The sequence below is a fragment of the Melanerpes formicivorus genome, unplaced genomic scaffold (genome assembly GCF_026170545.1).
Source record: "Melanerpes formicivorus ecotype bairdi unplaced genomic scaffold, bMelFor1.0.p_v2 SCAF_124, whole genome shotgun sequence".
Taxonomy (NCBI): domain Eukaryota; kingdom Metazoa; phylum Chordata; class Aves; order Piciformes; family Picidae; genus Melanerpes; species Melanerpes formicivorus.
In genome coordinates this window covers 989,742-1,005,335 of record NW_027142476.1, presented here as the reverse complement: position 1 = coordinate 1,005,335, position 15,594 = coordinate 989,742, and the positions used below count along the sequence as shown (strand labels likewise).

At 52.3% G+C, this 15,594-nt stretch overlaps 1 protein-coding gene across 1 annotated transcript in view; it reads right to left on the bottom strand.

Moving 5' to 3' along the window:
- LAMA2 (laminin subunit alpha 2) overlaps positions 1 to 15,594 on the bottom strand; it is a 252,291-nt gene that overhangs the window by 141,703 nt on the left and 94,994 nt on the right. Inside the window, 4 exon segments of the mRNA XM_068167889.1 lie at positions 2,834 to 3,027; positions 5,167 to 5,253; positions 12,189 to 12,313; positions 14,506 to 14,640. Coding sequence (XP_068023990.1) covers positions 2,834 to 3,027; positions 5,167 to 5,253; positions 12,189 to 12,313; positions 14,506 to 14,640 — 541 coding nt within the window.

Sequence of the window (15,594 nt, the reverse complement as noted above, 5' to 3'; positions counted from 1 at the left end):
GTTACAAATATCTGAGGGGTGGGTGGCAAGAAGGGGCCAGGCTCTGTGCAGTGGTGTCCTGAAATAGGACAGGGGGCAATGGACACAGCCTGAAACACAGGAGGTTCCACCCCAACAAGAGGGAAAAATTCTTTCGTGTGAGGGTGCTGGAGCCCTGGAGCAGGCTGCCCAGAGAGAATAGAATAGAGTAGAGTAGAATAGAATAGAATAGAATAGAATAGAATAGAATAGAATAGAATAGAATAGAACAGAACAGAACAGAACAGGTGGGAAGAAACCTTCAAGATCATCGTGTCCAACCTATCATCCAACACCACCCAACCAACTAACCCATGGCACCAAGCACCCCATCAAGTCTCCTCCTGAACACCTCCAGGGATGGGGACTCCACCACCTCCCCAGGCAGCACATTCCAATTAGCAATCACTCTCTCTGTGTAGAACTTCTTCCTAACCTCCAGCTTAAGCCTCCCCTGGCACAGCCTGAGACTGTGTCCTCTTGTTCTGGTGCTGGGTGCCTGGGAGAAGAGACCAAACCCCACCTGGCTCCAACCTCCCTTCAGGGAGTTGGAGAGAGCAAGAAGGTCACCCCTGAGCCTCCTCTTCTCCAGGCTAAGCAATCCCAGCTCCCTCAGCCTCTCCTCACAGGGCTGTGCTCCAGACCCCTCCCCAGCCTCCTTGCCCTTCTCTGGACACCTTCCAGCAAGTCAACCTCCTTCCTAAACTGAGGGGCTCAGAACTGGACACAGGACTCAAGGTGTGGCCTAACCAGTGCAGTGTACAGGGGCACAATGACCTCCCCGCTCCTGCTGGCCACACTCTTCCTGATGCAGGCCAGGATGCCATTGGCCCTCCTGGCTGCCTGGGCACACTGCAGGCTCATGTTCAGCCTACTATCAACCAGTACCCCCAGGTCCCTCTCTGCCTGGCTGCTCTCAGCCACTCTGACCCCAGCCTGTAGCTCTGCATGGGGTTGCTGTGGCCAGTGTGCAGCACCTGGCACTTGGATGTGTTCAATCTCCTGCCCTTGGCCTCTGCCCATCTGTCCAGCCTGTTGAGGTCCCTCTGCAGAGCCTCTCTACCCTCCAGCAGATCAACTCCTGCCCCCAGCTTGCTGTCATCTGAACATTTACTGCTGATGGACTCAATGCTCTCACCCAGATCATCAATGAAGATGTTAAAGAGCACAGGGCCCAGCACTGATCCCTGGGGCACACCACTAGTGCCTGGCTGCCAGCTGGCTGTGGCACCACAGGTTGTGGACTGCAGTGGTTTGAGCTAGTCCCTAGCTCAGATGCCACTTGTAATTAGGAAAATTCCAGAGACTTCTGAGTAACAGATAAATAATGAAGGGATTGGATACAGAGTAATAACAACAGGGAGCAGAACATAATTCCACTGGTGTTTTGAAAACCTTGTATCTTGCAGCAGAGTTTGTTTGTTCCCTTTGCCTGCTGGCTCTTTTCTGCTCTGCTTTGGCCTTCAGGCTGTGCTATCCTCCCTCTGGCCTTGGGATCCTCTTTTGGATTCCTTCTAAGGTAGAGTGGGGGGCTGGGAGGGAGCATGTGTGTTAGTATAACCCTTCTGGGGCCCTTGTGTCCCCAAGGGGGGACAAAGAGCTGAATCAAAGGTACAGGTGGGTCCTGTGCTGTTGTTATGCTGTACATACGTGTGTGTAAATCCACTCTGTACATGCTTACTGCCCTTTATACTGCTACATGTGGTTTCTCCTGGGTGGCCAGCACCAGAACAAGAGGACACAGTCTCAAGCTGTGCCAGGGGAGGTTTAGACTGATGTTAGGAGGAAGTTCTTCATAGAAAGAGAGATTGGCCACTGGAATGTGCTGCCCAGGGAGGTGGTGGAGTCCCCATCACTGGAGGTGTTTAGGAAGAGCCTGGATGGGGTGCTTGGTGCCATGGTTTAGTTGATTAGATGGTGCTGGGTGATAGGTTGGACTTGATGATCTCTGAGGTCTTTTCCAACCTAGCTAATTCAATTCAATTCAATTCAATTCAATTCAATTCAATTCAATTCAATTCAATTCAATTCAATTCAATTCAATTCAATTCAATTCCATTCCATTCCATTCCATTCCATTCAACTCTATTCTATTCTATTCTATTCTATTCTATTCTATTCTATTCTATTCTATTCTATTCTATTCTATTGTAAATACAAGTCCATCTGTACTTCCAAGTTCTGAGTGTGGTGAGGTTTACTCCCTGGGGCAGAAGTGTTTAAGAAGAGCCTTCATGAGGCCCTTGGTGCCATGGTTTAGTTGATCAGATGGTGTTGGGTGACAGGTTGGACTTGATGATCTCAGAGGTCTTTTCCAACCTGGGTAATTCTGTATTTCCACCAAAAAAAAAAGACACTGTTGGGATCTAATTCAACCCATAACACCATCTGGATGTGTTAGGCTGGAGGTGAGGAGAAAGTTCTTCCCAGAGAGAGTTGTTAGCCATTGGAATGTGCTGCCCAGGGAGGTGGTGGAGTCCCCATCCCCGGAGGTGTTCAAGAGAGGCTTGGATGTGGCACTTGGTGCCATGGTTTAGTCTGTGGTGACAGGTTGGACTCGATGATCTTTGAGGTCTCTTCCAACCTCAGTGATAGTGTGATGCTGTGTGTTCCTGTGTGACCTGCCTTAGGTGATGCAACTTTGGCAGGGGGGTTGGACTCGATGGTCTCCAGAGGTCCCTCCCAACCTCCCCACCGTTCTGTGGTTCCATGAGCTATTTCCAGAGAAGCCCACATGATGCAGAGAGCAGGGCTGCCTTCCTGAGCCCTGAGCAGCTCAGCCCCAACGTCCCCAGGGGAAGGTTAGCGTACGTACAGATGCACCTGGCGCCCTCCCGCGCATGCCGATGCTCGCAGCCAGCACACTTCCACCCTGTGAATCCAGGCCTGCACGTGCACTGCCCGGTCCCAGCGTCGCAGGGCACGGGCAGGGAGCCGTGGGGGTCACACTCACATTCCTGGCAGGAGCCTCCTGGAGTCTGTGGGTTTCCTGTGTAGCCAGGGGAACATCTAAACAAGGCAAAGACAAAGGCAGGTCGGGCTCACTGAGACCCACGGTGCACCACAGCGGGACACAAAACGAACACAAAGATTCCTTCAGGAACCAGAGGGAAGATTGCTGGGGGATTAGTGAGTCTCAAGCTGTGCCAGGGGAAGTTTAGGCTGGAGGTGAGGAGAAAGTTCTTCCCAGGAAGAGTTGTTGGCCATTGGAATGTGCTGCCCAGGGAGGTGGTGGAGTCCCCATCCCTGGAGGTGTTCAAGAGGGGATTGGATGTGGCACTTGGTGCCATGGTTTAGTTAGCCATGAGGAGCTGGGTGACAGGTTGGACTTGATCTCTGAGGTCTTTTCCAACCTTATTGTTTCTATGATTCTATGACTGAGCAAGCATTTGCAGAGGGAGAAATGCTGCAAGCTGTCCAATAAGCAATAACTTTTACTGAGGACATGGAGCAGCCTAGATGGAAGGATTATGCAAAAGGGATTCCACACCCTTAAGAGTTTTCAGTTTAACTTCTGTTAGACAATGACAAAACATTTCCCTGCTGCCAAGGTTGGATCTGTAGACCCTTTTTTCCCCACTATCCACTTGTGTTGTATCATAGTATCATAGAATCAGTCAGGGTTGGAAGGGACCACAAGGATCATCCAGTTCCAACCCCCCTGCCATAGCAGACAGAAGCCAATTGCAAGAGTCCTAATCCTACAGCTTGGCTACAGCTGATGTTTAGGTTCTGTTTTGAGCCCCTCACTCCAAGAAGGACATTAAGGTGCTGGAGTGTGTCCAGAGAAGGGCAATGAAGCTGGTGAAGGGTCTGGAGAACAGGGCTGGTGAGGAGCAGCTGAGGGATCTGAGGTTGTTTAGCCTGCTGAAGAGGCTGAAGGGAGACCCTCTGGCTCTCTACAACTCCCTGAAAGGAGGTTGGGGCCAGGTGGGGGTTGGGCTCTTCTCCCTAGTATTAGCTGATAGGAGAGGGGAAAAAAATAGCCTCAAGTTGCAGCAAGGGAGGTTTAGGTTGCAGATTAGGATAAATTCCTTTGCTGCAAGAGTGGTCAAGGATTGGCACAGGCTGCCCAGGGAGGTGGTGGAGTCCCCATCCCTGGAGCTGTAGAAAAAAATGTGTAGACAGGGCACTTCATAGTATCATATCATAGTATCATTCAGGGTTGGAAGGGACCACAAGGATCATCTAGTTCCAACCCCCCTGCCATGGGCAGGGACACCCCACACTTGGGGACATGGCTGAATGGCCATGGTGGTCTTAGGTGGTTGGTTGGCCTTGATGACCTTAGAGGGCTTCTCCAACCAAGACACTTCTATGAGACTATGATTAATTTGCAGTTTGACCATTAATGTGTCTATCTGTGAGTGCCTTTCCCAGTTGGTGCCCATGAATCATAGAATCATGGAATCATAGAATCAACAAGGATCATCAAGTCCAAGCTGTCACCCAACACCTCCTGACAACTAAACCATGGCACCAAGTGCCACATCCAATCCCCTCTTGAACACCTCCAGGGATGGGGACTCCACCACCTCCCTGGGCAGCACATTCCACTGGCTAACAACTCTCTCTGGGAAGAACTTTCTCCTCACCTCCAGCCTAAACCTCTCCTGGCACAGCCTGAGACTGTGTCCTCTTGTTCTGGTGCTGGGTGCCTGGGAGAAGAGACCAACCCCCACCTGGCTACAACCTCCCTTCAGGGAGTTGGAGAGAGCAAGAAGGTCTCCCCTGAGCCTCCTCTTCTCCAGGCTAAGCAACCCCAGCTCCCTCAGAGTCGTCACTAAAACAAAGGCTGTGTGTGACATTAGGACACACTATAAGCATGGCATCTAAATGCAGGTAAATTCCATGTTTTTCAGCCTATCTTCTGAAGTCCAGGGGACAAACTCCCCCTCACAAATCACAAAGCAAGAGTAGGACACTGTCTGTGACACTAAGAACACTGAATGTTAATTCACAGTGGGTGTCCCTAAAGATAGCCTACGATGCCCGAGTTTAAATAACACATACAGAGAATGTGACTCATCTGGAGGTCTGTACTTGAGCATTTGCAAATGTGTCTTTCTAGGAGCAAAGGACATTGCTCTCCTTCACATCTTGCCCATCTTCCCTTGTCCCTCCCCCTCCTCTTCCCATTGCTCCTACCTTTCACAGTGCTTCCCTTCGTACCCCGGCGGGCAAGCGGTGCAGCGGTAATCCCCAGGTCCTTCCGCAACGCACGAAGGGCTAAAGCTGAAACACAGGCAAGGGAGAGACTTTCCCCACTCTGTTGCATCATTTCATTCCAGCCAGCTGTGCCAGCTCCACCTCTAGTGCAAATGTGCAATGTGCCCAGGTGGCCAAAAAGGCCAATGGGATCCTGGGGTGCATGCGGAGGAGTGTGTGCAGCAGATCCGGGGAGGTTCTCCTCCCCCTCTGCTCTGCCCTGGTGAGGCCACACCTGGAATACTGCATCCAGCTCTGGGCACCCCAGCTCAGGAGGGACAGGGATCTGCTGGAGGGAGTCCAAGGGAGGCTACAAGGATGCTGAAGTGACTGCAGCACTGCCTGGTGAGGAGAGGCTGAGAGCCCTGGGGCTGTTCAAGGATACTGAAGAGACTGCAGCACTGCCTGGTGAGGAGAGGCTGAGAGCCCTGGGGCTGTTCAAGGATACTGAAGAGACTGCAGCACTGCCTGGTGAGGAGAGGCTGAGAGCCCTGGGGCTGTTCAAGGATACTGAAGAGACTGCAGCACTGCCTGGTGAGGAGAGGCTGAGAGCCCTGGGGCTGTTCAAGGATACTGAAGAGACTGCAGCACTGCCTGGTGAGGAGAGGCTGAGAGCCCTGGGCCTGTTCAAGGATACTGAAGAGACTGCAGCACTGCCTGGTGAGGAGAGGCTGAGAGCCCTGGGGCTGTTCAGTCTGGAGAGGAGAAGACTGAGAGGGATCTGATCAATGTCTATCAATATCTGAGGGCTGGGGGGCAAGATGAAGGCTCTGCTTAGTTACACCCTGTGAAAGGACAAGTATCAGTGGATGTAAGCTGCAGCACAGGAGCTTCCACCTCAAAGTGAGGAACTTCTTCACTGTGGTGGTCCCAGAACCCTGGAGCAGGCTGCCCAGAGAGGTTGTGGAGTCTCCTTCTCTGGAGCCTTCCCAGCCCTGTCTGGATGTGTTCCTGTGTGACCTGTGCTGGATTCCATGCTCCTGCTCTGGCACAGGGGTTGGACTGGAAGATCTCCAGCAGTCCCTTCCAACCCCTAACAGCCTGTGATCTGTTCCTCTGGGAAATGGCAGCATTTTCACATCTGGTCATGAACACCCATGGGAGATCCCCTCCTTCTGAGCATGAATTCTGTGAATGTCTTCCAGCAGTGCTGGCACAGCTTGGAAGGGCAAAGTCAATGTGAGTGGAGTCAACATGGCCATGCTGCAGGCTTGTGCAGGCTGTCACTCCAGCAGAATCAACAAGGGTACAGTCAGCATGCCCAGGCATGGCACTCCCAGAGATCAAGAAATCCTAGGAATGGGAAGGATGTGGAATGAGAGGTTAAGGAACTGAGCTAACAAACAGCCTGATCTAATTTTAGTTTGAATTAAAGGAGGTAAGATGTGAAGAGCTTACTCAAAGGTAAGGCAGAAAGAAGGAGAAAGGAACCAGAGTCATTAGCATGTGGAACCTTCCAAAAGGGCATCATCCCTTGATCTTCTCAGCATAGTCTGGAGAAGAGAAGACTGAGAGGGGATTTAATCAATGCCTATCAATATCTGAGGGCTGGGGGTCAGGAGGGAGGGGACAGGCTCTGCTCACTTGCTCCCTGGGATAGGACAAGGAGCAATGGATGCAAGCTGCAGCACAGGAGGTTCCACCTCAACATGAGGAGGAACTTCTGCACTGTGAGGCTCCCAGAGCCCTGGAGCAGGCTGCCCAGAGAGGTTGTGGAGTCTCCTGCTCTGGAGCCTTCCCAGCCCTGTCTGGATGTGTTCCTCTGTGACCTGTGCTAGATCATATGGTCCTGCTCAATGATCTCTTTGGGTCCCTTCCAACTCCTGACATCCTGTGAGCCTGTGAAGGGAAAGGACTGACCTGCAGAGGAGAAAAATCCTAAAAGCTGCCTTCTCCATGATCAAGGAAGGGTTGTATTTGATTACAGAGGACACCAGGTTATCTCAACTAAGCCATGCCATAGATGGGTAGCTTGTGGCTGCAGCATGGATCTATGGGATCTGAACAAAGCAGCAAGTTCCTGGAATATTCTGTGGTGTTGCTGGGTCATTTGCACATCAAGTGTGGGCACAGACAGCTACAACAAGCAAAAAGGGTAGGTAGGGCAAAGAAACACAGCTAAACATTAAAATGGTACAACCCTGTAACATCTTTCAGTTTCCTGTGAAAGAATTACAGAGTGGTAGAGGTTGGAAGGGACCTCTGGAGATCACTGAGTCCAACTCTCCTGCCAAGGCAGGATCACCCAGAAAAGGTCACAGAGGAACAAATCCAGGAGGGTTTGGAATGTCTCTAGAGATGGAGGCTCCACCACCTCTCTGGGCAGCCTGCTCCAGTGCTCTGCCACCCTTAAATTGCAGAAATTCCTTCTCATGTTTGGATGGAACATCTTGTAGAATAGAACAGAACAGAACAGAATAGAATAGAATAGAATAGAATTAACCAGATTGGAAGAGACCTTCAAGATCATCGAGTCCAACCCATCATCCAACACCACCCAACCAACTAACCCATGGCACCAAGCACCCTATCAAGTCTCCTCCTGAACACCTCCAGTGATGGGGACTCCACCACCTCCTCAAGCAGCACATTCCAATGGGCAATCACTCTCTCTGCATAGAACTTCCTCCTAACCTCCAGCTTAAGCCTCCCTTGGCACAGCCTGAGACTGTGTCCTCTTGTTCTGGTGCTGGCTGCCTGGCAGAAGAGACCAACCCCCACCTGGCTACAACCTCCCTGCAGGGAGTTGGAGAGGGCAAGAAGGTCTCCCCTGAGCCTCCTCTTCTCCAGGCTAAGCAACCCCAGCTCCCTCAGCCTCTCCTCACAGGGCTGTGCTCCAGACCCCTCCCCAGCCTCCTTGCCCTTCTCTGGACACCTTCCAGCAACTCAACCTCCTTCCTAAACTGAGGAGCCCAGAACTGGACACAGGACTCAAGGTGTGGCCTAACCAGTGCAGTGTACAGGAGCACAATGACCTCCCTGCTCCTGCTGGCCACACTCTTCCTGATGCAGACCAGGATGCCATTGGCCTTCTTGGCTGCCTGGGCACACTGCAGGCTCATGTTCAGCCTACCATCGATCACTACCCCCAGGTCCCTCTCTGCCTGGCTGCTCTCAGCCACTCTGACCCCAGCCTGTAGCACTGCCTGGGGTTGTTGTGGCCAATGTTCAGGTTTGTGCCTGTTCCCCTTTGTCTTGTTCCTGGGCGCCACTGAAGAAAGCCAGGCCTCATTCTCCTGACAGCCACCCTTTAAGCATGGATCAGCACTGATGAGATCCCTCTCACTCTTCTCCTTTCCAGACTGAACAGCCCCAATTCTCTGTCTTGCCTCACAAGGAAGATATTCCAGGTGCCCCCCATCAGACCCAGAAAAGCACAGGGGTGGTCAGCAGAGAGCCCAGAGCTCCTTCATGGTGCAGTACAGTCAGCAACCTTCTCTAATTTGCTCATAATGCATTAAATCAATAGTGCTTGAATGAGGATATAAAATTACACTTCTGCACAGAAATGTAAACAAATTGATCTATTACTCACAAACTCATTATTCAACACATTCTCAGCTCTGTAAAAATAGATCCACAGCCCCAGGAGCAACTGGTTCTCACTGCTCTTTTTCTTGTGGTTGTTGTTTTGCCTTTCCCCCAGCTCCCCACCATTGAAGCAGGCTGATGACTGCAGTGGAGCACAGAGCCAGCATTTAAAACCTCAGTGGGGTACTGTAAAATGTCACAAATGGAAACACCTGTGTGGTACCTCCCCACAGTGTGAGCAGGTCAGTCAGCACCTCCCCTGTGAGGACAGACTGAGGGAGTTGGGGTTGTGCAGGCTGGAGAGGAGAAGGCTCCCAGGAGACCTAATTGTGGCCTTCCAGGATCTGAAGGGAGCTACAAGAAAGCTGGGGAGGGACTTTTGAGGGTGTCAGGGAGGGATAGGACTGGGGGGCATGGAGCAAAACTAGAAGTGGGTAGATGGAGATTGGATGTGAGGAAGAGGTTGCTCCCCAGGAGGGTGGTGAGAGCCTGGCACAGGTTGCCCAGGGAGGTGGTGGAAGCCTCCTGCCTGGAGGTGTTTGCAGCCAGGCTGGATGTGGCTGTGAGCAACCTGCTGTGGTGTGAGGTGTCCCTGCCCATGGCAGGGGGTTGGGGCTGGCTGAGCCTTGAGGTCCCTTCCAATCCTAACAATTTTGTGATTCTATGACATAATAAGATCATAAGAGACCCTATCTACAGCACTGCCTCCTGTTCTGGGGCCCACAGCACAAGAAGGACCTGGAGCTACTGGAGAGAGTCCAGAGGAAGCCACAAAGATGATCAGAGGGCTGGAGAACCTTCCCCTCATGGGGACAGGCTGAGAGGGTTGGGGCTGTTCAGTGTGGAGAAGGCTCCATGAAGACCTTAGAGCAGCTTTCCAGTACCTGAAGGGGCTACAGGAGAGCTGGGGAGGGACTTCTACAAGGGCTTGGAGTGCCAGAACAAGGGACAACGGCTTTGAGCTGGAAGAGGGGCAATTGAGACTGGAGATTAGGAAGAAATTCTTTATAGTGAGGGAAGTGAGACACTGGAAGATGTTACTGATGTTTGAGAGAGGGATTCCCTCCTTCAAAATAAACCTTAGACCACCTTAAAAGGATAAAAACTAAGAGAAAGAAGAACAAAAGTCACAGCATCACAGTATCACCAAGGTTGGGAGAGACCTCGAGGATCATCGAGTCCAAGCTGTCACCACAGACCTCATGACTAAACCATGGCACCAAGTGCCACATCCAATCCCCTCTTGAACACCTCCAGGGATGGGGACTCCACCACCTCCCTGGGCAGCACATTCCAATGGGCAATCACTCTCTCAGTGAAGAACTTTCTCCTCACCTCCAGCCTAAACTTCCCCTGGCACATCTTGAGACTGTGTCCTCTTGTTCTGCTGCTGGGTGCCTGGGAGAAGAGACCAACCCCCACCTGGCTACAACCTCCCTTCAGGTAGTTGTAGACAGCAATGAGGTCTCCCCTGAGCCTCCTCTTCTCCAGGCTAAGCAACCCCAGCTCCCTCAGCCTCTCCTCACAGGGCTGTGCTCAAGGCCTCTCCCCAGCCTCCTTGCCCTTCTCTGGTTAAGTCCTGAACCTCTACAAAACAGCATCTGAGACACTCACTCCAACAGCCTCACTTGTTTGAGGTCACTTGAACCTCAGCAAGACGGTTTGAGGAACACTTCTAGCTTTTCAAGAGCCCCAGCACGAAACACAAAGCTTCTTCAGAGCAGCACTGTGGTGTGATTCCAAACATCATTAAGAGCTCCTCAGCAGAACAACAAACAGATCTGGAGTGCTGAAGGGTCAGCTGCTGGGAACAGAGGTGGAGCCAGCCTGGCAAGCCTCATTAGCATAAAGCAACCCACACAATTTATGCTGCAATAACTGTATTGCTTTTAAATTACTCTGTCTTTCACCAATGGCCTCAAACTCATGTAACATTAAATAAGGAATCAATAAATTCCACAGTGGAGCAAGCAAGGCACTGGAACACACTTATACCAACCCAATAATGGCTTGGACAGGAGCACACTGCGATGGGTTAGGAACTGGCTGGAGGCTGAGCCCAGAGAGTGGTGGTGAATGGTGCCACAGCCAGCTGGCAGCCAGGCACCAGTGGTGTGCCCCAGGGAGCAGTGCTGGGCCCTGTGCTCTTTAACATCTTTATTGATTATGTGGATGAGGGCATTGAGTCCATCATCAGCAAATGTGCAGATGACAGCAAGCTGGGGGCAGGAGTTGATCTGCTGGAGGGTAGAGAGGCTCTGCAGAGGGACCTTGCCAGGCTGGACAGATGGGCAGAGGCCAAGGGCAGGAGATTGAACACATCCAAGTGCCAGGTTCTGCATATTGGCCACAACAACCCCAGGCAGAGCTACAGGCTGGGGTCAGAGTGGCTGAGAGCAGCCAGGCAGAGAGGGACCTGGGGGTAGTGGTTGACAGCAGCTGAACATGAGCCAGCAGTGTGCCCAGGGGGCCAAGAAGGCCAAGGGCATCCTGGCCTGCATCAGGAAGAGTGTGGCCAGCAGGAGCAGGGAGGTCATTGTGCCCCTGTACACTGCACTGCTTAGGCCACACCTTGAGTCCTGTGTCCAGTTCTGGGCTCCTCAGTTTAGGAAGGAGGTTGAGATGCTGGAAGGTGTCCAGAGAAGGGCAACAAAGTTGGTGAGGGGCTTGGAACACAGCCCTGTGAGGAGAGGCTGAGGGAGCTGGGGTTGCTTAGCCTGGAGAAGAGGAGGCTCAGGGGAGACCTTCTTGCTCTCTCCAACTCCCTGAAGGGAGGGCTGTAGCCAGGTGGGGGGTTGGTCTCTTCTCCCAGGCATCCAGCAGCAGAACAAGAGGACACAGTCTCAGGCTGTGCCAGGGGAGGTTCAGGTTGGATGTTAGGAAGAAGTTCTACACAGAGAGAGTGATTGCCCATTGGAATGTGCTGCCTGGGGAGGTGGTGGAGTCACCATCCCTGGAGGTGTTCAGGAGGAGACTTGATGGGGTGCTTGGTGCCGTGGGTTAGTTGATTAGGTGGTGTTGGATTGGTTAATGGGTTGGATGCAATGATCCTGAAGGTCTCTTCCAACCTGGTTTGGTTTATTCTAAATGAAGGTTATTCAATACATGAGTGCAAGGGGTTTGAACAGCTCCCTCGTGGTTGTACTGTACTCAAGTTGTGCTCTGGCTTCATCTGTGAGAACACCTCTCCAACACACATTCATTAGCTGTTGAGCATTGCATTTTCCAGCACTTATTAATTTATTCATCACAAGTCAGCAAGGGAGCAATTTCTGCCTTTTAAAGGAAGATCAATCAGCACAAACAAAGCTCCTCTGCATGGCTGCCGTGAAGCAGCTCTCCTGTAGCCATCTGCAAAAGGACATGGTGAGCCCAAAATAAAGCTCTGGCTTGCTGGAAAGGCATGCTGCATTCTGAGTTTGCTTACTTACTTGTTACCAGGGATGGGCAGTGGGCAAGCACAGGGCTGGCAGTCACTTGGAGAGCCTTGGACAACACCATAAAACCCCAGCGCACACCTCTCGCAGTGGTGACCGGCCGTGTTGTGCTGGCAGTCCTGCAGGGGAAAGGAAGGGGGCAGGGTGAAAGCTGTATCTGACAGGCAGAGGAAAACACAAAACACTTTGTTCCCAGCCTCAGGGATTCAAAGTCCCTTCAGTTCACAGCTTCCCTCTCCCTGGTAGGATGTGCAGTGGGACTCGCTTGCGTGAAGCATCCATGAAATGCCAGCTGAGTCGTATAGAGGTTTGCAGGCAGGGTGAAGGAACGAAGACCTGCAGCTAGTCTGAGGTATCCTGCAGAATGCCTTATCCCATTCATCTTACAGAATGCCTCATCCCATTCATCCTTCCTCCCACCCTTTGTTCCAGTCAGTGAAGCAGGAGAAACAATCAGTTGGAATTCAGTCTCACTGAATACATCGAGTGCCTGAAACAGATCAGGTCATGTCCACTGGTGCCTGGAAGAGCAGAGCTGGGCTCAGTTCCTGCAGCACACATGCTCCATGGCTGCTCCAGTCTGCAGGTTTCCAGTGCTCCTTTCTACACAGACAGCAAAAGCAGGGGAGAAAAGGCACTGCACAGGCTGAGCTTTGGTGCCTGAAAGAGCAGGCTTGGGCTCAGTGCAGCACACATGCCCCAGTCTGAAGGTTTCCAGTGCTCCTTTCTACACAGACAGCAAAAGCAGAGGAGGAAAGGCACTGCACAGACTGAGCTTTGGTGCCTGGAAGAGCAGAGCTGGGCTCAGTGCAGCACACATGCTCCATGGCTGCCCCAGTCTGCAGGTTTCCAGTGCTCCTTTCTACACAGACAGCAAAAGCAGAGGAGGAAAAGCACTGCACAGACTGTGCTTTGGTGCCTGGAAGAGCAGGGCTGGGCTCAGTGCAGCACACATGCTCCATGGCTGCCCCAGTATGCAGGGTTCCAATGCTCTTTTCCACACAGACAGCAAAAGCAGAGGAGAAAAGGCACTGCACAGGCTGTGCTTTGGTGCCTGGAAGAGCAGGGCTGGGCTCAGTTCCTGCAGCACACATATTCCATGGCTGCTCCAGTCTGCAGGTTTCCAGTGCTCCTTTCTACACAGACAGCAAAAGCAGAGGAGAAAAGGCACTGCACAGACTGAGCTTTGGTGCCTGGAAGAGCAGGGCTGGGCTCAGTGCAGCACACATGCTCCAAGGCTGCTCCAGGCTGCAGGTTACAGTGCTCCTTTCTACACAGACAGCAAAAGCAGAGGAGAAAAGGCACTGCACAGATTGCATTGATGCCTGGAAGAGCAGAGCTGGGCTCAGTGCAGCACACATGCTCCATGGCTGCTCCAGTCTGCAGGTTTCCAGTGCTCCTTTCTACACAGACAGCAAAAGCAGAGGAGAAAAGGCACTGCACAGACTGAGCTTTGGTGCCTGGAAGAGCAGAGCTGGGTTCAGTGCAGCACACATGCTCCATGGCTGCCCCAGTCTGCAGGTTTCCAGTGCTCCTTTCTACACAGACAGCAAAAGCAGAGGAGGAAAGGCACTGTACAGACTGTGCTTTGGTGCCTGGAAGAGCAGGGCTGGGCTCAGTGCAGCACACATGCTCCATGGCTGCCCCAGTCTGCAGGTTTCCAGTGCTCCTTTCTACACAGACAGCAAAAGCAGAGGAGGAAAGGCACTGCACAGACTGTGCTTTGGTGCCTGGAAGAGCAGGGCTGGGCTCAGTGCAGCACACATGCTCCATGGCTGCCGTAGTCAGAAGGTTTCCAGGGTTCCTTTCTACACAGACAGCAAAAGCAGAGGAGAAAAGGCACTGCACAGACTGTGCTTTGGTGCCTGGAAGAGCAGGGCTGGGCTCAGTGCAGCACACATGCCCCAGTCTGCAGGTTTCCAGTGCTCCTTTCAACACAGACAGCGAAAGCAGAGGAGGAAAGGCACTGCAGAGACTGAGCTTTGGTGCCTGGAAGAGCAGGGCTGGGCTCAGTGCAGCACACATGCTCCATGGCTGCTCCAGTCTGCAGGTTTCCAGGGTTCCTTTCTACACAGACAGCAAAAGCAGAGGAGAAAAGGCCCTGCAGAGATTGAACTCCAGAAGCTCAGCAGGGAAAACTGCAGTCTTGGATGGTTTTCTTTTGTGACCCCTCTTGGACACTGACTCCTGAGCCCATTTAAGCAAAACTGTCCTCTTTTATTATTGTGTTGTTATTTTTTCCAGCTCTGTGAGCCAGGTCAGGAATTCTCCATGGAGATGAAGCAAGTGTGTAAGATCAGAAATGTAATACCTGGCAAATGGATGTTTCAGGGTCACACATGGTGCTGTGCCCGTGGCATTGACACTCAACACAGGTGCCCAAGGACTGAGCAGGTGTCCTTCCTGCAGCTGGGGATGGGAGCCTATAAAATCCTGGAGAGCATGACTGCAAGAGAAGAGAGGCAGAGGAAAACATCATTGCAGAGGGGACTGGGTGTGGGCAGCATTGCAAACTCATCTTTCTGACCTCCTGCATTGACAAGTTGTGAAAAGAAGCTGCCAGGCTTCCAGCTGTGTCACAAAGAATGCACAGGGCCTTACAGATGACAAGAGGCAGCCCCCCACTGGAAACACTGCTGCAAAGTCCCTGCAGCACTCCACTGGCACCAGGCTTTTCACATGACAGCTTGAGAGACCTTTCCCTCAGATGCAGAACACCTCACTGCTCTCACTCTGCCCCCAGCATCATTCCAGGATGGCTTTCAGTTTGCACCAGTACAGATTAAGGGTTGACCTGCTGGAAAGCAGCTCCAAGGAGAAGGACCTTGCAGTCCAGGGGGACAAGAAGTTCTCCATGGGACAGCAATGTGCCCTGGTGGCCAAGAAGCCAAAGGGTCTCCTGGGGGGCATTAAGAAGAGTGTGGTCAGCAGGTCAAGGGAGGTTCTCCTCCCCCCTCTACTCTGTCCTAGTGAGACCACATCTGGAGTACTGTGTCCAGTTCTGGGCTCCCCAGTTCAAGAGGGACTGGGAACTGCAGGAGAGTCCAGCAGGGGGAAGCACAAAGATGCTGAGGGGGACCTAACAACGAGAGGCAGAGAGACCTAGGGCTGTTTAGTGTGGAGGAGGCTGAGAGGGGAACTGATCTGGGCAGCTGGCCAGAAGAAGGGGCCAGGCTCTTTCCAACAGTGTCCTGTGATAGGCTGAAGGACAGTGGATATGAACTGCAACTCAGGAAGTACCACCTCAACAGCAGGAGAATCTTTACTGTGAGGGTGCTGGAGCCCTGGAGCAGGCTGCCCAGAGAGGTTGTGGACTCTCCTGCTCTGGAGACTTTCAAACCCCATCTGGATGGGTTCCTGTGTGTGGGAGTCTCTGGAGGATGATCTCTGGAGGTCTCTT